The 21,923-nt window shown below is 43.1% G+C and overlaps 2 protein-coding genes and 1 non-coding gene across 5 annotated transcripts; 1 reads left to right on the forward strand and 2 right to left on the reverse strand.

Moving 5' to 3' along the window:
• The first annotated feature begins 1,484 nt into the window (after positions 1 to 1,484).
• Zfp57 (ZFP57 zinc finger protein) lies at positions 1,485 to 12,361 on the forward strand. Its single transcript, XM_076859065.1, has 7 exons — positions 1,485 to 1,552; positions 2,434 to 2,558; positions 2,953 to 3,042; positions 4,464 to 4,846; positions 5,458 to 5,584; positions 6,616 to 6,720; positions 8,497 to 12,361. Exons 4-7 carry the CDS (start codon positions 4,550 to 4,552, stop codon positions 9,675 to 9,677), a joined length of 1,710 nt encoding a protein of 569 aa, XP_076715180.1. The 5' UTR covers positions 1,485 to 1,552; positions 2,434 to 2,558; positions 2,953 to 3,042; positions 4,464 to 4,549; the 3' UTR covers positions 9,678 to 12,361.
• Positions 10,413 to 21,514, reverse strand: Mog (myelin oligodendrocyte glycoprotein). Of its 3 annotated transcripts, XM_076859078.1 has the most exons (8): positions 21,436 to 21,514; positions 19,191 to 19,538; positions 15,495 to 15,608; positions 13,187 to 13,207; positions 12,883 to 12,903; positions 11,370 to 11,486; positions 11,076 to 11,094; positions 10,413 to 10,425 (listed from the first exon to the last, which is right to left on the reverse strand). In XM_076859078.1, exons 1-8 carry the CDS (start codon positions 21,512 to 21,514, stop codon positions 10,413 to 10,415), a joined length of 732 nt encoding a protein of 243 aa, XP_076715193.1. The 3 variants fall into 3 exon arrangements, with proteins under 3 accessions (XP_076715193.1, XP_076715194.1, XP_076715196.1); XM_076859079.1 differs by lacking the exon at positions 11,370 to 11,486; XM_076859081.1 differs by lacking the exons at positions 11,076 to 11,094; positions 11,370 to 11,486 and having other exon boundaries at positions 10,413 to 10,423.
• LOC143402651 (U6 spliceosomal RNA) lies at positions 20,708 to 20,818 on the reverse strand. Its single transcript, XR_013091730.1, has one exon. It is a non-coding gene; the product is annotated as a U6 spliceosomal RNA (small nuclear RNA).
• Positions 21,515 to 21,923: the final 409 nt, after the last annotated feature.

A 21,923-nucleotide genomic window follows, 5' to 3' on the forward strand; every position in this document is an offset into this window, starting at 1 on the left:
CTGTTTTCTTGTGGGTCTAAAGATAATGGTAATCTACATGCTTCATTGTGCTTTCCACAACCTTCCCTCCCAGCCAACTATTTTGCTCTGATGCTGCCTGAGATCACAGATATCCACTGTCTGCCTGAAACACTGTGGACAGAACACTGTGTCACATAACCTGATAACATCAAGGTTCAAAACCTGCACTTGCCAGCCACCCAGTGCTTTCCCATGGAGCCAAGACATCAGACTGGAGGTTTGAAAGCAGAGTCTGGTTTCAAGTCCTGGTGCAGTGTGGGTCATGGTCTTTCACTAGGCTCAACATTTCTGGATCTGTTTTCTCACTTGCAAAAAAAAACAAAACAAAACAAAATAAAAAGCATAATAATAGTAATGCCTACTTCCCAGAAGTTGTGAGAATTCAAGGAGTATTTGTTTACAAAAATGTTGGTTGTGTAAATTGTAAAACTTCATATTAATGTAAAATATAACAATCATTAATACAAAGCGACATGAGATTATAATTAAAATGCTAATGAAAGGAAATTGTGGTTTCAATTGAGCTGATTAAGAGATTTTTTTAAAAAGAGAGAGAGAGAGAGAATTTTTAATTTTTTTTTTTTTTTTTTTTTTTTTAGTTTTTCGGTGGACACAATATCTTTTAATTTTATTATTATGTGGTGCTGAGGATGGAACCCAGCGCCCTGCGCATGCCAGGAGAGCATGCTACCTCCTGAGTTACATCCCCAGCCCCAAAGAGATTTTTTAAAATAAAATAAAAGATCACAGAGGACTGGGTTCCTGTAAATGAGGAGTAGTAACTACTAGGACCTGATTATTTTTTTGGGGGGAGGGGTATTGGAAATTGAACTCGGGGACACTCAACCACTGGGACACATCGCTAGCCCTATTTTGCATTTTATTTAGAGATGGTCTCGCTGAGTTGCTTAGCGCGTTGCTGTTGCTGAGGCTGACTTTGAACTCCGGATCTTCTAGTCTCGGTCTCCTGAGCCCCCGGGATTACAGGCATGCGCTGGCTCTAGGACTTGATCTTGACGCGGTCCATGGTTCTCCCCGCCTTTATCTAGTGACTGGGCATCAATCAAGTCTCATTGTATTCACTCTTTAACTTTTACTTTTCTAAGATGCTGTGTGTTTGAGGGGCTGTAAAATTTTCATTTTCCCTCATCAAGTCAACCCCCCCCCCAAATTTTTAGTGGCTTTGTGATTTTAATCGAGGTAATTTGGTCCATATTTTTTCCAAGAGTAAAGGGGAAATCCTAGCCTGAAGTGGGACCAGTGGCTATCAATTGGTAGGTGGAGCGAGTTGGCAGGGCAAGGCGGTGCTCTCAGTGCATTAGAATTGGGATGCAAACTCCTGACCTTGGCTAGACCACCGACTGTGCTAGGTCACTTGGCTACGTAAGAGGTGGCTTGCGCACTGCTAACCAGCGGAAGCAGGCGGGATTTGGGCGGGGTTGCGAGCGCTCTGGACTTTGTGCCCGGGCGGAGTGCTCCAGCTACCAGCTACAAAGACGCTAAGCGCGGAAATCAGATCGGGGCTGGACTGGTGAGTAAGGCAGCGAAGAGTGGCGCTCCTTGCGGTGGAGTCTGATGGAGGGTATTTGTCCGGTATTCCGCCATCCTTCACCTCGGCAGGGTGAGGCCCTAATCTTGAGGGAACTTCCAACTTGTGGGATCCCAGACTTAGCCAGGTGTGTGTGGCTTGGTGCAGTGTCCACTCCCGCCACCTTGGGGGCTTGCGCCAAGGAAAGGGTCCTGGCACGTGTTGAGTTGTGATCCCAGAAAAGAGGGTTTCCGGACAGACGGGCATCGGGCAGTGCCGTCCAAGTCAGTGAGAGCACCGAAGCTGGTTCCGTGAGTGTTAGCCCCTGCTGTGCGCCGCAGTGGTGAGCAGAACAGCCCGGCTCCCTCCAGAGCGCTATGAAACGCTGTGACTGAATAGTCGGGGCCCCAAGCAGCCACCAGGAGCCGTGATCTGACCGGCCTGGGAGGCACAGTGACTGAACAGTATCCTTGGAAGGCCTGAGCAGCGACCCAAAGGCCATATTAGAGGGACGAGTGTTGAGCGGTTCGCTGAAGGGCAGAATATTCACGTGGCTGAATACCCGGGTTTGGGACCTCGAGGGCACATCCCACAAAGCCTTGAGGGTGTGTTGGGGATTTAAGGGGCATTTTGAGAATTTCCTGTGGGAAATTATGATAGGGTTTTGGTTTGGAGAGAGACTGATTTGGTCAGGACTGGAAAATGGCGACACATTCCAACAGGAATTGCTTTCTGGAAGGGTGGGGACTGGCCGGTACGTGTAAGCCTGCTGTGACTTCCGGCCCCTTAATAGCCAAAAGTCTGGTGAGTCATATCTAGCTTCCTTCCACTCCAGACCCCTGTTGAGTTCCGGGGTCCTGTGGACAAAGAAAGTACTCTTGTAGGCCGCCAGAGAGACTACCCTAACAGAAGATAGAATCCTGATCAAGGACCTCTTCCTGCCACTCTCAGCAAAAGCCATCTTAAGTACTGATGACAGCAGAGTTCTTCCATGCTGGCGAGTGGAAAGGCAAGTCTTTAAGGACATTATCATTGAGGACGTTTAAAGTGCAATTGGCTGGAAAATAGATCTCTTTACTTCATAAAAATGGCCATGAATAGTCTTGTTATCTCCCCTGATACTGGGACTTGAACCCAGGGACACTCTACCACTGAGCTACCTCCCAGCGCTTTTTGTTTTTTGAGACAAGGTCTTGCTAGTCTGGCCTTGAACTTGGAATCCTCCTGCCTCAGCTTTCTAAATCGCTGGGATTTCTGGCCTGCACTACCACACCCAGCTGATCATAAATTGCTGAGGTCCAGGTCCAGGCCTGGCGGGGGATAGTGAGGATCCATGATGGTCCTGAAGGACCATGGCATAACACTTAACATTCCTATTTTTTTTTTTTCTTTCTCATGAATAGCCTTGAAAGGAAAAGGGAGAGAGGAGAGAGGAAAGAAGAAGAAAATCAACTTCAGATCCTAAGACTGCAGTTATCATCACATCTTTGGCGGTACCCAATTCACTTTTACTCAAATGTCATTTTCCTTGCTGGCATTTATTACTTTCATTACCTTTCCAAAAAAATGAAAGGAAAAAAAAAGTCAACAGTCTAATATACTTTTCTTAGCATCTGAAGGGAGGGAAGATGTGGGTGAGTGGTTGTTAGCAGGAACTGGTGTTCTAGCATGTTTGCATTAGAGCAAGAACTCTTCAAAGTGAGCAGGGAGCTACAGTGCTTGGCACATTGTGACCCCTGAATACGTGAGAGCTGTTGTGTTGTTGTCGGTATTATTCTTTACAAGCATCGTGCTGTTTAGATGCTCTCTGGCTCACAATGACATGATTGTTTAATATATTTTGACTTTGCAGTGTTAGGAAAGCCTTACCCATTCAGTTGAGATTGTACTTTGGATTTTGAATTTGGATCTTTTTCCCAGGCTAGTGATATACATATAATACTCTGATATTCTCATATCTCTCTCTCTCTCTCTTTTTTTTTTTTTTTTTTTTTTGGTACCAGGGATTGAACCCAGGGGGGACTCAACTACTGAGCCACATGCCTGAACCTTTTTTTTATATTTTATTTAGAGATAGGATCTTGCTTGCTAAGTTACTTAGGGACTCACTAAGCTGTTAAGGCTGACTTTAAACTTTTGATCCTCCTGCTTTAGCCTCCAGAGCCATGGGATTACAGGCATGCACCACTGTGCCCTGCCTCTGATATTGTCCTGAAGCTGTGTAGTGCCAGTGAGCTTCAGCTTCTTGTCAGGCACATGATAAGGAGAGGAAACAACTGATACTCTGCAGTGTGCTTTGTTGCTAAGCCAAGATGTTCTGTAGGTTAGGTGCATTAAATGCATTTCTGATTTAAGACTTTCAACTTATCACAGGCTGCGGATGTAGCTTAGTGTTTGCGTAACATACGCAAAAAACCTGGGTCTGAGACCCAGCACCAGGAGAAGGAGAAGAAGAAAATCTTGGTCACAGAATCATTTAATATATATATATATATGTGTGTGTGTGTGTGTGTGTGTGTTTATCTCTGGAAGTGTTCTTAGAGAATGTCTTCTTTATTTTCACATTTCCAATGAAATCAAGTCAGAGAAAATGAAGAGACTCCTTCGAGGTGGTTTGTGACAGATTCAGAAGATTCAGATCTGGATGCCCTAGATATATGCTTTTCAGTGGTACTGAGTAGGGTTTCAACACTTAACTTTCCCATGGATCAAGAGTGTCTTCTCCAAGTTACTCAGCATCTCTATATTTGCATACTTTAAGATGGTGCCAATAATTGTTACCTCAATGGGCGTTGCTAAGAGGTTTCAATGATACAGAGTAGAGGGTTAATAACTCTTGGTGTTCACTGACCAAATAAGGAGTTGTTTCTTACTCTCCTTCTTCCTCATATGTTTTGTTTCTCTCTGACCTCAGGTTCCTAGAGGTAGGCACCAGCCAATTCCATAAAGCAGGCTGAAACAGAAGGTAGACACGTGCCTTCAACCTGGCATTACTGGACAATGGCAGCTGAGCGAAGCTTGACCAGGTCCCTGAATTCTGCAGCCCAGACTTTGAGGGAACCAAAGGTGTTCTCAATGGTAAAAGAGGAGACTTTGGACAGCACAACAAAGAAAGAAGACAGTCCCTTGAAGCAGAAGTGCTTGTCACGGGAAGCCATATCAAACCCTCCAGACTTTGCAGGGCCTCTCCATCTGCCCAGTTTTGGGGAGGTAGAGAGCTCCAAGAAGGAGTACAGTCTTCCTTGGGGGCTAGGCCAGGAGTGGAGAAAGCAAGAAAGAGACACCACAGAAGAGAAGGTACAGCACCCTTAGATGGGTGGGGTGGCAACATCCCTTCAGGAAGCCAAGAAGAGAGATTGTGGTTGAAAGTAAGGAGAACTAGCTAGAAAGAGGGAGGGACCAGGTCCTAGTCTTCAGGAGCTCTTTCATCTATTCTCCTGCCTGTGGGTCTTTGCTTTTCTTTCCTATTCATATTCTGCATATCCCACTCCCTTTCCCACCACATCTTCTTTTCATTTTTCTGCATCTTTCCTTTCTGTAGGTCACAGTTGCTGGCTTAGTACCTATCTTTTTAAAATTTCTCTCTTCCTTCCATGGTTTTATTTTTCTCTTAGGTTTTAGTTCTCTGAATCTTTTGGGGGGTAGGGGAGGGGGTATCAGGGATTGAACTCAGGGGCATTCAACCACTGAGCCCATCCCCAGCCCTATTTTGTATTTTATTTAGAGACAGGGTCTCACTGAGTTGCTTAGTGCCTCACCATTGCTGATGCTGGCTTTGAACTTGTGATTCTCCTGTCTTGGCCTCCTGAGCCACTGGGATTATAGGCGTGCACCACTGTGCCTGGCTCAGTTCTCTGAATCTTGAGTGTCATGTATATACACACTCTGAATCTGTTCTACTCTTCCAGATGCCTGTCACCTTTGAGGATGTGGCAGTGAATTTCACCTGGGAAGAGTGGGAATGTCTAGATGCCAGTCAGAGAGCTCTTTACCAGGTTGTTATGTCAGAAACCTTCAAAAACCTGGAGTCTGTGGGTAAGAGGTGGGGTCCTGAGTCATTACCTGGGCACAGTTAGCTTCACTGAACTAGTTCTGTGCCTTCCAGATGTGGAAAATCTGGATCACTAAGCTCGGGGGTAAAAGGAGAAGAAATGAAAATCTGCATAAAGGCAGACATAACACTTGTAACATGATGACAGAGTTTTCAAAATATGCAAATTTGTCTATTCGTCCAACCTATATTTATTATGTCACTCATGTGCCAGGCACTTAGAATCTGGCCTTTTGCAATGTGTTTCTGCATCTAAGTGTACAGATTAAATTCTGTTTTGTTTTGTTTTTTAAGGACTTAAATCAGTAATTGTTTATTTGACTCACAGATCTATAGTCTGGGTAGGGCTCAACAAGGAAATCTTGTTTGGGTTTAATATGGTGATGGCTGGAGTGGCTATTGGGGCTAGAGGATCCATTTTGATGATGACTCATTCATGTGGCTGATAAATTCACAGTAGCTTTTGACTGGAAGCTTGGACAGGAACCTGAGTTCTTCTTCCTGTAGAATTTTCCATAGGGCTGCTTGAGCTCCCTTCTAGCATGGAAGATGGGTTGCAAGAGGGTTTTTTTTTTTTTTTTTTTTGGTTGTTGTTGTTCTGGGGATTTAATCCATGGGTCCTTTACCACTGAGTCACACACCTTCAGCCCTTTTTATTTTTTTATTTTGAGACAGGGTCTTGCAAAGTTGCTGACGGCCTCACTAAATTGCTAAGGCTAGCTTTGAACTTGCAATCTTCCTGCCTCAGACTGCTGAGTCTCTGGAATCACAGGTGTGAGCCATGGTGCCTGGCTGAGAGGATGTTTCAAAGGACAGGATATGGTAGCTACCGATTTACTAAGGCCTGAGCTTGCAAGTTGGCACATCATAAATTCTGTCACATTCTGTTCATCAAGTGCAGAGCCCTCCAGATTAAGGTTCTTAAAACAAGCATACAAAAAGTAACCTGTTGACCAGATATGAAGGGTCCAAGCCTGGGCCCAGCTTTACTCTTTCTTTCATTCCCACTTACCAGGAGGAATATTTCTGCCGAAATCAGATGTGGTCACCAAGCTTGAACAAGAAGAGAGACAGAAGAGGGCAGATCTCCATCAGCCAAACAGAGAAGGCCTCCCTTCAGGTAAGAGTTGCAAAGGAGACAAAATCAAAAGGGCCCAGGGCAATCCCTGGAAGGGTGGAGAGCTCACTGAGAGAATCAAGGTTCTCTGTATTCTCTCCCATCATCCATTTTTCCAGCCTGGTTAGACTTGGAGCTAAAAGAGACCTGGAGATGAAAGGCTGAATCCTTGACTTGGTGATGAATGTCTAAGCCTTTCAGGACAAATAATGTCTTATCTGAGTAGCTTTGTCAGCTAATACCCCTATGATGAAAATTTGTTTCCAAAAGAAAAGAGAAGCAGGAGAGAAAAGTTGAGGGTGTATTGGAGAAGGGAAGACTTATTCCTGGGAGTAGAATAAGGAGTTAAGAAGATAGCAAGCCAGACTGATTATATCTCCCAATTTGCTAGAACTGTCCTTCTCATGCCAACTTGATAGATTTTTTTTTTTTTTTTTTTTTCTTTTTCTTTTGGAGGTATTGGGATTGAACTCTGGGCTCCTTGCATGCTAGGCAAACCTCCACCACTGAGCTATATCCCTATCCCTTTTTATTCCTATTACACTTAATTAATTAATTAATTGATTGATTAATTAAGCAGCACTAGGGACTGAACCCAGGGGGCTCTCTACCACTGAACTACAACTCCAGTCCTTTTTGTTTTTTATTTGGGTTTCCCTAAGTTGCTGAAATTAGCCTCTAACTTGCCATTCTTCTGCCTCAGCTTCCAAAGTAACTGAGATTATAGGCCTAAGCAACCATGCCTGTTTTCCAGTTTAATTAGTAATAACGTATCTTTATTCTCAAATGTTCCAATTTGCATGATATAGTAGTCTTCCTTGGGCTGGGGATAGAGTGCTCCCTTATCCACAGGAAAGTCTTCCAAAACCCCCTGTGGATACCAGGCACAGTGGAATTAGCTTGTAATCCCACCAATTTAGGAGGTTAAGACAGAAGGATTGCAAGTTTGAGCCCAGCCTGGACAATTTAGCAAGACCCTGTCTCCAGATAAAAAAATAAAAGGGGCTGGAGATGTGGCTCAGAGACAGACCATCTCTGGGTTCAATTTTCAGTAATGATACCAGGGACACTTTACTGCTGAGCTACATTCCCAGTCCTTGCCCAGCTAAATTTAATTTATAAATTAGGAACAGTAAGGCATTAAACAATAATAGTAAAATAGAACACTTATAAAACAAGTTCTGTGAATATGGTCTTTTTTCTCTCTCAAATTCTGGAATTTTCCATGTAATATTATTGGACTATGGTTGATTGTGGATAACTGAAACCATGAAATTTGAAGTCACAAATATGGTAGATTACTATACATTGTGTGGTCATTTGTGGATATCTGTGGAGTGAGTGTCTGTGGGAGTGTGGACAATATTGGAATGAGAAAATAAATTTCAAGAAATGTGGCCATAAGTTAAAATATAGATCTCTGACATTGTTGGAAGATTCCAGTTAAATTTTTATTTGCTTATAATTTTTTTTATAGTTGTGGATGGACAGCATGCCTTTATTTGTTTAGTTTTTTATGCGGTACTAAGGATTGAACTCAGTGCCTCACACATGCTAGGCAAGCGCTCTGCCACTGAGCCCCAGCCCCAGCCCTATTTGCTTATAATTTGAAAAGCCTAAAGTTATTCTTGTCTCCATCCTATGAAGTTTAAGGGTGGGGGTAAATGTGCAGGTGGGAAAGTGATGGCAGAAGGGGAAGTGTCTCACTCTGGAGGGAGAGGTTGTACTGGCCTTCGCCTTGTGAATCTTGTGTCATTGATACTTCCTCATTTGCTACAGGAGACAAGAAAGAAGAACTTCAAGAGCCAGGTCAGAATCTGAGAAATGAGGGGGCTAGTGATGACAAGAAAGTCTCCCTTCTTCACAGAGGGACAAGCCAGAGACCACCTTCTGGCAGGATCTCAGTGTTCCGAACATCCCAACCTGGGCCACCCTTTCTCTGCAACACCTGTGGCAGGTGTTTCAGAAAGAGCTCCTACCTCCACAGCCATCTCTCCAGTCATCAGTTTGTTCACCACCCTAAGCAGACTAACGTCTGTAACCGGTGTGGAAAGTTGTTCTGGAGCCGCAAGGCCCTCAGCTACCACAGGCGCAGACATCATGGAGAGAGGCCCTTCCGTTGCTTACTCTGTGATAAGACCTACTGTGACGCTTCTGGACTGAGTCGGCACCGCCGTGTTCATTTGAATTACCGGCCTCATTCGTGCCCCGTGTGTGGGAAGTGCTTCCGGGACAGATCTGAGCTCAAACGCCATCAGAAGATACACAAAAACCAGGAGCCAGTGGCTGGAAACCAGAAGCATGTTATGAGGATTCCAGGCACCACAGCTGGATTGCGGGAGCCCATTGTCACGAGACAGAAGTCCATCCAGGGACTTGTGAACCAGGCACCAGTGGCTAGGATCCAGGAACCCAGATTTAAAACTAAGAAATCTGTGACCAGGACACAAGCACCAGACAGTAGATCCTCCTACCGGAATACCAGATCCAACTCTATTACAGTGCAACCCTCAAGATTCAAGGTCTTCTCTTGCCCACATTGTCCCTTGACTTTTACCAATAAAGCCTCTCTCTCCAGTCACCAGAAGGTTCACCTCACAGAGCAGCCTACCTGCTGCTTCTATTGTGGCAAGTCCTTCAGCTCATCCTTCTGGCTCTCCAAGCACCAGCAGACTCACTGGAAACAAAAGATCTACCGATGCCCCATCTGTGACCTCTGCTTTGGGGAGAAAGAGGACCTTCTGAATCACTGGAGGAGCTATAAAGGCAAGGAACAGTACCTAGGCAGTCCCCATATATGCTGGGTAATCCTGGGCCAGAACCTTGGCTGCTTTCATGATTCCCCTCGACTGGGAAGGATTAGAGACATGGAGGAAATAGATCTTCAGGAATCCATATCCCCAGGAGAGATGCAATATGGGAGAAGGCATGCAAAGGAGACAAGGCGAAGGAGGCAGTGAGGATCTCAAAACATAAATAAATGACCTTTGCAACAGAGGTCTTTGTGTTTGGTTTTCCTGAGGACTGACCTCCAGGGTCAGGAGGCTTGAGTAGAGGGAGAGAGGTGAATGGATGATGAATAAGATAAACAAAGAAAAGGGAAAGGATGTGTGCATATAGAAACTCATTATTATTAATTAGCACCTAACTTGTTTCTTTGTATCTGATAGATCATCAAGTAGTATTTGTTGAATAAAACAATGTCTACTGTGATAGGTATGAAGATGGGAGAAAGGGATTAGAGGAGAGAAAGTGTGAGGGATGCAGAGAAGTTGTGGAAGTAGAAGGGAAACCATTCTAAAGTGGATGTGCTGCTCAGTTCCCATGCATTGCTTCCTGTGGCCCTCCATAGGCTGCATAGACGAGATGGAGCTCTGGCCGGTATTCTATGTTCTCTCCCCACTTCCAGGTTTTGGTTAGGGCTCCCTACATCCTCACTCTGCAGCTAATTCAGCTCCCTCTTTGATATTTTGAACTCTTCCTATTCCTTCCCTTCTACCCTCTCAGCTCTGCTCAATAAGGGCTCAGTCTTGGAAGAAACAACCACCATTTGCAAATTAGATGTTCTGTAATTGGCAGTGAGGAGGATCTTGGTCTTGTTTGTGGGAGAACTCCTCCTGTCTGTGTTACTCTCCAGCACAGGTGTCCTCTGATGAAGAAAAGAGACCCACCTGGCTTTAGCCAGAGAGGGCTTCCTAGTGAAAGATGGAGAGGAGGAGAAACATGGGAAGCAAAAAAATGGCAAAGGAAGGAAGGAGCTGAGGAAAGGAAGAAAAAAGGTAGATGACAGAGGGAAATCAGTTCTATTTTGAATTCAGAATGTTCCTAGAAGTGGCCAGTGAGTGTGCAACTTGATGGATGAGACATCCCCAAGGACCAGTCTCTGGACCCACCAGGCTCGCCTCCAACCTCGTCAAAATGCCACAGCACTCAGAAGGGATTTCCTAGAAGAAGGAGAAAATAACTTGAAAAATCAATGTCAGAAGTTTCTATCATGAAACCCCTGAATCTGGGAAATGAAAAGACCCCTGAGGTCATCTTATTTATTTCTGTGGCTGCCTTGGTAGTTGGTCTTGGAGGTGAAGCACTGGGCAGCTGCTGTTGAGAATGGGAAGGGAGATTCCTACTGGAGGGCACTGCGGGTAGAGCAGATGAGACAGTAGATGGGAGCAGCCCAGCTTCCCTCTCTGACAACTGCCTTCTTCCCTCTCCCTCACAGGGTGAGTCCTCCTCCACCATGCTTTCCAGCCCCTCCTGTCCTGGGATTGGGCGTCTTCAGTAACCCCTTCTTTGTAGCTTCAGTTTCCCTTTCCTGGCTTTTTGTCCTCAGTTTATAAGAAAGAGAAGAGAACTTACTTAGTTCCTCAAGAAATTGCCCTGCAAACAAGAGAAATAAATAGATGATCAATGGAAGATGGCTACCCCCTCTCACATCCTCCCTGTGGACACTCAAAATGACCCTTCTCTTTCCATTGAGGGGCCCCACAGATTTCGTAAGCAAATCTCCTAGCAACTCCTCTGAGAAGCCTGCCGATGGGCATGAGGACAGAAGAGGAATTCCAGGGTTCTGGTTGCACTGTTTCCCAGTCAGGGCTGCCTGGGTCCCCCACTGCTTAGTGGTTCTATTTACTGTCTCCTCCCCGCTGCCTCACCTGCCAGTCTTCGATGCAACCAGTTGTAGCAGATGATCAAGGCAACCAGGGGTCCAAGAACTGGTACGATTACAAACAGGGTTATTTTCCAGCAGGGCACCCTCAGAAAGTGGGGATCTGAATTGTTCATCAAACAAACAGGGTTAATATGTATTTCCGCTCATACTCACCTACTCTTCTTTTGAGGCTTCTGGTCCAAGAACACCAAAGGACTCAGGACAGAGTCCAGGGAGTCCATGAACTTGGATGAGAAGCACCACTTCTTTATTCACATCACAGTATCAGCAGTACCTGTACTTTCATTACCAACGGAAATCACAGATGTTTTCCATCCCATTGGAGTTGTTACAAAAATCTCCAGGTGCTGTTTATGTTGAGAGTTGCTGCTACTGTATATGTGTTGGTAGCTGTATTCCAACACAGATTTTCTTTGTAATCCTATGTGTTATGTGTACATTTAAAAACTTTCTGGGGGTGGGAATGTGACTTGGTGGTTGAGCATTTGTTTTAGCAAGTGCAAGGTCCTGGGTTTAATTCCCAACCAAAAAAAAAAAAAAAAAAAAGAAGAAGGGATCCTTTCATGGTACAAAAAGAGTTCAGACCTTTGATATTAAAATCCTACAAAATAAAGATCCTCTTGCTCTTACATGTGTATGAGGCAGCAGGAAAGGCTACTCAGCATAGGGAATGCCTGTGCTCTGCCTAATGCCATTGTCTAATTTCTCTGAAATTCATTCATTTCAGCACAAATATTTGGATGCTCTTCTGTTGGCATTGTCCTTAGGCACAGAGCAATCTGTAGTAAATGAAAAAGACAGAGACCATATCCTCAAGGGATCAACTTTCTCTTGGGGCTTGTGGCATTACTGCTCCAAAAAACTTTCCCTGATTAGTTGAGTATGATTACTTGGTCTACACTTATGAAAATTCACTCTGCCATGTAAGTACAGTAGATGTGTGTGTGTTTTGTTTTGTTCTGTTATTTCAAGTATGTTTCACCTCTCCAACTATACACAAAGTTTATGTGTTTACCTTCCTTTTGTAATTCCTAAAAGAAAAATGTGTAAGGATTTAACACTTTACATTTGTAAAGGAATAGAAAAGACAGTAGAATTAATTGGACATAACTTTCCTAGCCCTGTATTTGTATACACGACACATCATGTATGAGTACAAGAGTGGGAATATAAACAGAATACGTTATATTTTATGTATGTATATTCTGCCAAAATACATTCTACTGTCATGTATAACTAAATATTAAAAAAATATATTTTTTAAATTTTGTAAAGCTGTTGGTATAGTACCTGGCACGTGGTATAATAGTATTTGCTATTTTAACCAGTCCTAGATACAAATGATGACATATTTAAAGATAGAAAAAAAGAGGGAGAATACCCATCAGAAACCAAAGGTTCTTTTTCCTCTAGGTGACTGGAACCTGGTTGAAAAACCAAGTTGACCCGGGAGGGCCGTGATACGCCTGTACTTACTGTGATATACCTGTACTTACCGAAGGTCCGGTGAAGATTCTCTGAAAGAAGAACAAATAACAATGGATTTAATAGGGCAATCTAAGAGGATCCTTTCTTCTCTCTGAGTCTTTGTTTTCTTCTCTTGAGTCTTTGTTATTTAATCACTTAAAATTTGTTCTAGTCCTGACCCAGGAGAGGAAGGGAAGCTATAGGATTTTACTTCTGCTCTGGCTAAAGGCACGGAGAGGAAGACCCTCTATAATTCCTGGCTGGTTATTGTTTTATAAATAGTGAATTTCCCAATTGAAGAGGAATTGAGGAGGGAGGGTAGCTGGGACTTACCTATTTCTGCTCGAAGTTTTCCTAAAACAGAAAAATGGAACATTTTTAGTTCCTGCTCTGGCACTAGATAGGAGTCTGTCCATACCCAGTGCTATAGCCCTTTGCGCAGGCTATTTCTCTACAGCCTAGGAGTGTCTTCAGGAGAGCAGGAAAAGGTCTAGATTTGAAACCAAGGGTTTGGCTCTGTCCCTGGCTATTGTCTGGATTGAATAGTGAAACAATGCAAAAGACTTCTCTAGTCCAGAACTTCAGTAAATAGGATGTGAGGGGCAAACATCTGTCACCCCATTGATTGCCAATGTTGATTCAGCTGATCTAGCTGGCTAGGCAGGTGTCCCTTTTCTCCAGAAGCTGTACCCTCAGTCGAAGAGGAGCACCCTGATGTTCTTCGGTCAAGGGTACATGAGTATCTATTTTCCCCACTAGAACTTCCAAAGAAGCTCTCAAAAACCTCAGTAAAGCCAGGCACAGTGGTGTATGCCTTTTTAAAAAATATTTATTTTTAGTTATAGGTGGGCACAATATCCTTATTTTATTATGTGGTGCTGAGGATCGAACCCAGTGCCTCACGCATGCTAGGCGAGCGCTCTACCACTGCACCATGGCCCCAGCCCTGGTGTATTCCTTTAATACCAATGACTCAGAAGGCTGAGGCAGGAGAATTACAAGTTTGAGGCCAGCCTTAGCTAGACTCCATCTCAAAAAAATGGGAGCCTGGGAGTGTAAGCTCTGTGGTAAAGTGCTCCTGGGTTCAATACTCCCCACCGCCAGGCAAAAAAAGAACTTCGGGGGCTGGGGATGTGACTCAAGCGGTAGTGCACTCGCCTGGCATGCGTGTGGCCCGGTTCGATTCTCAGCACCACATACAAACAAAGATGTTGTGTCCGCCGATAACTAAAAAATAAATATTAAAATTCTCTCACTCTCTCTCTAAAAAAAAAAAAAAAAAAAAGAACCTCAGTAAACAGCAATGCTCCAAATCATCCTAGGACTTTATTACCTCTCCCACTGCTCTTTGTTCCTTTTCTGGTAGTTCTTAGTTCACCTTGTCACTCTATCCCACAGGTTTGTCACTTTGTAAATCTAAACCCACTTTCCATCTGAATGAAGAAGGGAGGGGCTAGATCTTTAGTGAGCAGCTATTTTGTGACTGGTTTTTTTTATTGGGCACTTTCCATAACAGTATCTCCTTTAATCCTCCCTACAATTTAGGAGGGAGAAAGTTTACTTGACAAATGAGGAAATGGGCTTGGAGAACTGAAGAATTTTGGTCATAGTTCAGTGCCTAAGATGGAATTCAGTCCCAAGTTGCCCAACTTCATCATTCTCATTCTTCCAATTCAGCTAAGATCCACTAAGGCGTTTTTTTGTTTTTTTGTTTGTTTGTTTTGTTTTCAGGTGGGAGAAGTGAGCATCTGAGATAAATTCAAGATGACAGAAAAGACCCCACAAGATCCCACTAATACCTGTTCTCCCTTGTATACCCAAACCCTCCTTGTTACTTTATCCTCTTAGTAGCAGGAGAGAGTGATAGGTCAAAGTCCTTGTACTTTGGCAGTGGGGAGAAGGCTCAGAATGGAAGTGGTGGCACAAAAGAAGAACCTCATTGAGCGGGGCGTGGTGGCACACGCCTATAATCCCAGTGGCTTGGGTGGCTGAGACAGGAGAATAGCGAGTTCAAAGCCAGCCTCGGCAACAGCGACAACAGCGAGGCGCTAAGCAACTCAATGAGACCCTTTCTCTTAAAGAAAATACAAAATACAGCTGGTTGAGTGCCCCTGAGTTCAAACCCTGGTACGCCCCTCCACCCCCACCACCACCCCCCGCCAAAAAAAAAGAGCCTCATTGACAGCTGAACCCAAGGCCTTGGGGTTGAATGGAAAAGATGGAGGAAAACTGGTTTTGAACACATACTATTGTGGTAGGGACTTTCATTTTCATTAAAACTCCTAATAGCTTAGACTTGCCTGACTTTGAAGCTCACTCTCCCGGATGCATGAAGCTACTGGATATGGTACAGAACTTTGAGCTCTGCCACTTACAACTTGTGTCAATTTGAGCAAGTCACTGAACTTCTCTTGGCCTCAGTTGCCTCCTTTGTATATGAGGCCATTACAAGTCAGATTCACCTCCTAGGGAAATGCAAGCTCCTAATATACCATGTGAAAGCATTCAGTTAGATGTAAAATTTATCATTGTGTAATTCTGATCTTGAAAGTCTCTCAAAAGGAAATGTTAACTGACCCAACTCTAAGAGGTTAGCTACTGACAGGGAAGGATATTGATGGGCCCAACCTCTATCCTGTACCTCTTAATCTGTGTTGCAGGCAGAGGAAGACGAGGCCCACGGTGATCTGCAGAAGGAGCACAGGCAGCACAGCAATGAGGACCAGCACTCCAGGGTTGATCCAGTAGAAGGGATCTGAAAGGAACAATTGATACCACCCAGGCTGTATCCTCAATTCCCAGCACAGCATCCATAGCTGTTTTGAATAAAGGAACGAATATCACCAAGATTCAAAGAAGGTGACACAGAATTGACACTTGAGCTTAGCTTTGAAAAAGAAATGGAATAAGAAATGTAGAACAAGACTTTTGTCTATTATTGTATTCTCCATTTAAAAAAATGCAGCACATACTTTACTTTTAAGGTTTTTTTTTCTTTCTTTCTTTCTTTTTCTTTTTCTTTTTTTTTCTTTTTTTTTTTTGGTAATGGGGATAGAACTCAGGGGCACTCAGCCACTAAGCCACATCTCCAGCCGTATTTTGTATTTTCTTTAGAGGCAGGGTCTCACTGAGTTGCTCAGCACCTCGTCCACCCGCCACCCGCCTTTGCTGAGGCTGTCTTTGAACTCCCAATTCTCCTTTCTCAGCCTCCTGAGCTGCTAGGATAACAGATGTGTGCCATCGCATCCAGCTACTTTTAAGTTCTTATTGAAAGTAACCTGTAGCTATATAATTAAGCAGGTTCAACCATCCCTTGGAATTCACAGGGGAATTGTTCCAGAAGCCCCTTGGAGGTCAAAGTCTACATATGTTCAAACCCCTTATAAAACATGGCATGGTATTTGCATATAACTAACCTATGTACATTTTCCCAAATATTTTATTTATTTGGCCATGCTGGGAGTTAAACCTAGGGCCTTATGTATGCTAGTTAAGTGTTGTACTACTAAGATACACCCCTAGCCCCTTCCCATATACTTTATTTATTTTGTATTTGTGCATTACCATATACTTTAAGTCATCTCTAGATTATTTATAATATTTAATGCAATGTAAATACTATGTAAATAGTTCTACTGTATTGTTTAGGGAATAATGACAAGAAGAATTCTACATGCTCAATACAGACATCATCACCATTATGATGATGATGATGATGGTATGTGGATTGAACCCAGGGGAGATCCACTAATGAGCTACATCCTCAACATTTTTTTCTTTCTTTTTTTTTTTTTTGTGTGCTCAAACTCAGGGTCTAGCCCTTTCTATTTGTATTTTAGACAGGGTTTCACCAAGTTGCCAAGGCTGGCTTTGAACTTACAATTCTCCTTCCTCAGCCTTCTGAGTTGCACACACAAGTGTGTGCCACTATGTCTGGCTTTTTTTCTGAATATTTTTGATTCTAGGTAACTCAATCCACTGAAGTGAAATTCATGGGTATGGAAGGCTAACTGTGCACACTTTTCTTTCTTTCTTTTTTGCATACTTATACTTTCACAAAAGATTAGAATCATAGAAAGAGATAAAAGCAGACATTATCAGCCTCTATGAAATATGCCAAAATAAATCAAACCTGAGTCTGATCTTGCATAGATTTCTCAGTTCACCTGAAATAAAGGGCATGTTAATCAGAAATGTGGGAATGTAGTCAGCAAAATTCAGACTATGGGAAACCCTATAGGCAAATACAAATGTAGAAAGTCTGTTTGGATCTTACTCAAACAAACCAACTGTAAAAATACATTTATGAAAGGAAACGTTGAACACCTTGAACAATAGAACACTATTTGATGATACTAAGAAAATTTTGTTGATTTTTAAAGACATCATCATAGAATTGTGGTTGTTTTCTTTTTTTAAAAAGTGCTCTTATATTTGAGTGATACATTCTCAAGCACTTAGCAATGAAATGATAATGCTGCTTGGGATTTGCTTCAGTAAGTTGCTAGGGAGTGGCAATGAACAGGAATCAGGTAAATCTGGTTGTAGTTGGTTTGATAACTGCTGAGCAGAGTACTTGGAGGTCCATTATGATATTCCCTATACTTTTGTAAGTGTTTTTAAGTTTTCATATTGAGTTTAAAGAAATGATTAGAGACTGTAAGATGACATCAAAAAAGTCAAAAAGAGAGATGGGAAACTTTTTGGAGAAGGAGTTTTCTATATTTAAAAAACATGGTTACTGCAGTCATTCCTATATTTGTTTCACTTCCGGGCTCCTCAGAGTAGTCAAGTGGACTTAGTTGTAAAACAATCCTGTTTTCAGATTCTTAGGTATGCAGACCAAGAGAAGGAGGAGGGGGTTGGAATGCGGAAACCAGCTCAAAGGAAAACTTTCTCCCCTGAGGCAAAGCTTTAGGGTATTTTTCTCTTAATTCGTTTGTTTTTCCCCTTTCTCTTCTGGTGAGGTGGGCCTCAGGGAGTGAGTTGGGGAGGCAGTTCCTAGGCAGAAGTAGTAAGCTGTTGAACAGGAAGGATGAAAATCTATAACCACAGAAATCCTTCCTATTTGACATCTTTGTGGGTAAAAATTCCCCAGTAAAAACAGCTGTCGGAAGAACATTCTGTGACACACAGAGCTATTTTCATGTCCCTGCAGTTCGTTTCTAGAAATAGTGCATTGTTATTCAGCACACAATGCCATCTTCTGGTTCCTACACTGCAACAGTCACCCCCAGCCCAGACACAAAAGTGAAGGATTGTCTGATGTTTGCACTGCAGGTGGGGGAAGAGGGAGGGTGAGGAGGGGAAAGGACTGGAGGCTCAGGAACTCAGAACATTTTTGTTCTTCAATTAAATGGCCATTAATCTTTAAAGCTTCCCCTTTGTCCACTTCACCTTGCCACATTTTAACCTTCCTAAGATGGAATGAATGAATGAACTAACTCCAAAATCATCCATCACAGAAAACATACTGAAAATGGATTTCTGCAGAATTGAAGCAAATAAGGTAAAACCTACAGGTGTATCTCTTTCTGTAATTATATTCAGATATCTGCTTTGCTTGTTCATTTAGTTGTACTATGTTTTACTAGGAATATGGCTTTCAATAATGTTTCTCACCCAATGAAACACACACATACACACACAAACACGTACACACACAAAGATTTTTTAAGGACTATAATATATGGCTTGGAGGCATTTCATGATAAAAGCAAGTTAAAGAGTATAGGGAACAAAAACCTTGTGACCTTGGGTTTGTGAATATATACATTATACACACACACATATATACACATTATATAATATTACATATTATATTAAATATATATTTTTTTCATATACATGAAAGAATATCAACAAGAAAGTTAATATGAATTACTATGGTAGAAGAGCTTTCTCTCCAGGAGGGAGAATAGAAGTGTGACCCAACCAAAGAATAAAAAAGAAAAGCCCATAATTATCCATATGATTGTTCTTATTCATTGATATAAAAGTCTATATAATGTGCACATTTGTGGATACAATTTGAGAAAAAAATTAAAGAAAAAAGGAAAATAGAAAAGATGAGAAATGGAGGCAGCAAAAATCCAGAATAATCCATCTATGATGATTTTGTATCACTAGAGGGAAATATGAATAATCTTTAAGTCAACCTTCCTAAGATGAAATGAATGTATCTAAGTATCCTAGGGGAACTTTTCTGTTTTGCTTTGGGATGTTCTTTTATTTGTCCTAAAGAAAAACGTCATTCCTAGAGAGTCACAATTGATCAAATCCTATTACAGTGAATTCCTTGGTGGGTATGAATGTGGTATTTCATTGGATGACTCACCTTCCACTTTCAATTCCATTGCTGCCTCTTCTTGGTAAGAGTGATCTCGGAAGAAACAGGTGAAACCTCCTTCATCTGAGAACCTTACATTCCGGATCCTGAGAGTCACCTTTCCTTCACCAATAGTCTCTTTCAGCAGCTCTGTCCGGCCCCGATATTCAGGTGCCTGCTCAGCATCTTGGTCCTTGCCATTTCTGTAGAGATGGACCACCCTAGAGAAGGGGGGGCGGTACCACCCCACTTCCATGCCTGTAGCATTCTTCCCAGGAGATATGCGACATGGCAGCTCCACTTCATCCCCGACCAGAGCCCGGATGGGGTGCCCTGGGCCTATCACTCTGAACTGTCCTGTCCAAGACACCAAAGAGAAGAAACTGAGGGTCAGAGGGGCCCTTGACATTGGAAGAGCTGTTTCGAACAAGAAAGGGAGGAAAATACTCAACTGTTAAGTGGAATTCAAAAGTCAGTGAGGAGCTCATTTTTTCCTTTTGAGCATATACCAAAACAGTCTCTAGTCATAGAGATGTCCTGATGGTCTTGTACAGAATATCTGAGTATGTGATCATCTTGACAGCTGCTGCCCACATTTTTGCCAGCAGCATCCATCTCTGATTCCCACCAATCCTTTGGGTTCTACCTTGGAATGTGGTCCAGTAGCTTGAAGTTTAGTTCTCCCACGCACCTCCCCGTTTTGTCCTAGCTATACTGGTCCCCTTTCCCCTAGAGGATTTGCTTTCCTCACTCTCTGTGACTTCTTAGCACTCTGTCCTTGTTCACACCCTGTTCCCCAAATTCTGCTCTAAGATCTTCTAGGGGTGGCTCTACTTCTCTCTTCTTTACTCAATGTACCTTCAACCACACTCCAGATCTTGTCCCTGACTTAATATCTACCAAGTCTTTTTCCTATGAAGACAGGTGTTCCAAGCTAGACTCTGAGCTACCAGATAAGGCTGGTTTCTTCCTTAGATCCTGGCGATGGGCTCTGGTTTCAGAGATCTGAAAATATTTCTCCTGCGAATATCTAGACTGGACCTATCTGTGAGTCAGGGGTCTCCCTGAGGTTGGAACCCTGTCTTCTTTTCTTTATGGTACTGGAAATTAAACCCTGGGCCTCAAGAATGCTAGGCAAGTGCTTTGCCATGGAGCTATATCCTCACTTCAAGAAATCAGCATTTTAGTTAGATGTGGTGGCGCATGCCTATAATCCCAGCTGCTTGGGAGGCTGAGGCAGGAGGATCGCGAGTTCAAAGTCAGCCTCAGCAATGATGAGGCACTAAGCAACTCAGTGAGACCTTGTCTCCAAATAAAATACAAAATAGTGCTGGGGATGTGACTCTGTGGTTGAGTTCCCCTGAGTTCAATCCCCAGTACCAAAAAAAAAAAAAAAAAAAAGAAATCAGCATTTTTTTTTTTCTTTGTGGTGCTTGGAATTGAACCCAGGACCTCATGCATGCTATATAGCTATACTACCACTGAACTACACCCCTAGTCTTTCTGTTTCTTTTTTTCTTTTTGTTTTAAACATGAAACACTTCACGAACTTGTGTGTTAACCTTGCTCAGGAGCCATGCTAATCTCAATTGTTCCAATTTTAGTATACATGCTGCTGTGCTGTGCTGCTGAAGCAAGCACCACTTCTGTTTCTTTTATTTCTCCTCTACATGGGATAAAAAAGTTCCCCCATGAAAACTTATTGGTGCCCAATTCTGCAGGGCAAGTTCTCAAACATAACAATATGTTATAACTCAACATTTATTGGAATTTACTACAGGCATTGCTAAGCATGTTACAAATCTCATCTTATTCAACATTAACAGCAACTGCAAGAAGTTCTAATTTTATCCCCATTTGAGAGGTGAAAAATCAAAGCCTGGGCTAGGGGTATAACTCAGTAGTAGAGCACTTGCCTAGCATGTTTGAGGTCCAGGTTCGATCTCCAGCACCACACATGTGCATGTGAACATGCCATATATGAATTTTCTCTCTCTCTCTCTCTCTCTCTCTCTCTCACACACACACACACACACACACACATACACACACACACACACACACACACACACTCACAAAGTTTGGATTCTATTCTGAAAGGAGCCACAGAGGTTTTAGAGGAGAGTTGTGTTAGTAGATCTAAGTTTTTAGAAAGATAACTCATATAGCTGTTTGAGGATGATTGGAGGTGAGCCCTGGGAAACTACCCTTTCTATTCTTGGGTCTCCACACAGCAGGGATAAACAAATCTTACCTGCATAACTGGAAGACAGCTGAAGGAAGAGAAGGGTGAGGACACAGCTGGGTAGAGAGAAACTTGATAAACCTGCCATCTCTGCTGTTACTGGGGACAGAGAGTCCCCTTGATGGGGTCAGGCCAAGCAAAGACCCTTGGGCTGCATGTCCCTTACCCCTGGGAAGCTTGAAGGGAGGGTCTGGGAGGCAGTACTGCCCAGGGCCCTGCCTCCACTGGGGCCACTGCTGCAGCTGTGCCCTTAGGAACAGCTCCACGTCACCCTTGCCAGACACTTATACAGACAAAAGGGCTACAGACTAAGGGGATGACCAGGATTTGCCTTCCCCACCCCCCTCAGAGCAATGGAGCAGTGTCTGCCTGGTACTGAACCTTCCTCTCTTACCACCTCCCAGTGACCCAGCCTTAGAGAGGGTATCTAGGGGCCAGTGGGACCGATCATCACTGGACCTCAGAAGAGGCTTGTTCATGGAGCCTGTAAGTTTTTT

The sequence above is a fragment of the Callospermophilus lateralis genome, chromosome 6 (genome assembly GCF_048772815.1).
Source record: "Callospermophilus lateralis isolate mCalLat2 chromosome 6, mCalLat2.hap1, whole genome shotgun sequence".
Lineage (NCBI taxonomy): Eukaryota > Metazoa > Chordata > Mammalia > Rodentia > Sciuridae > Callospermophilus > Callospermophilus lateralis.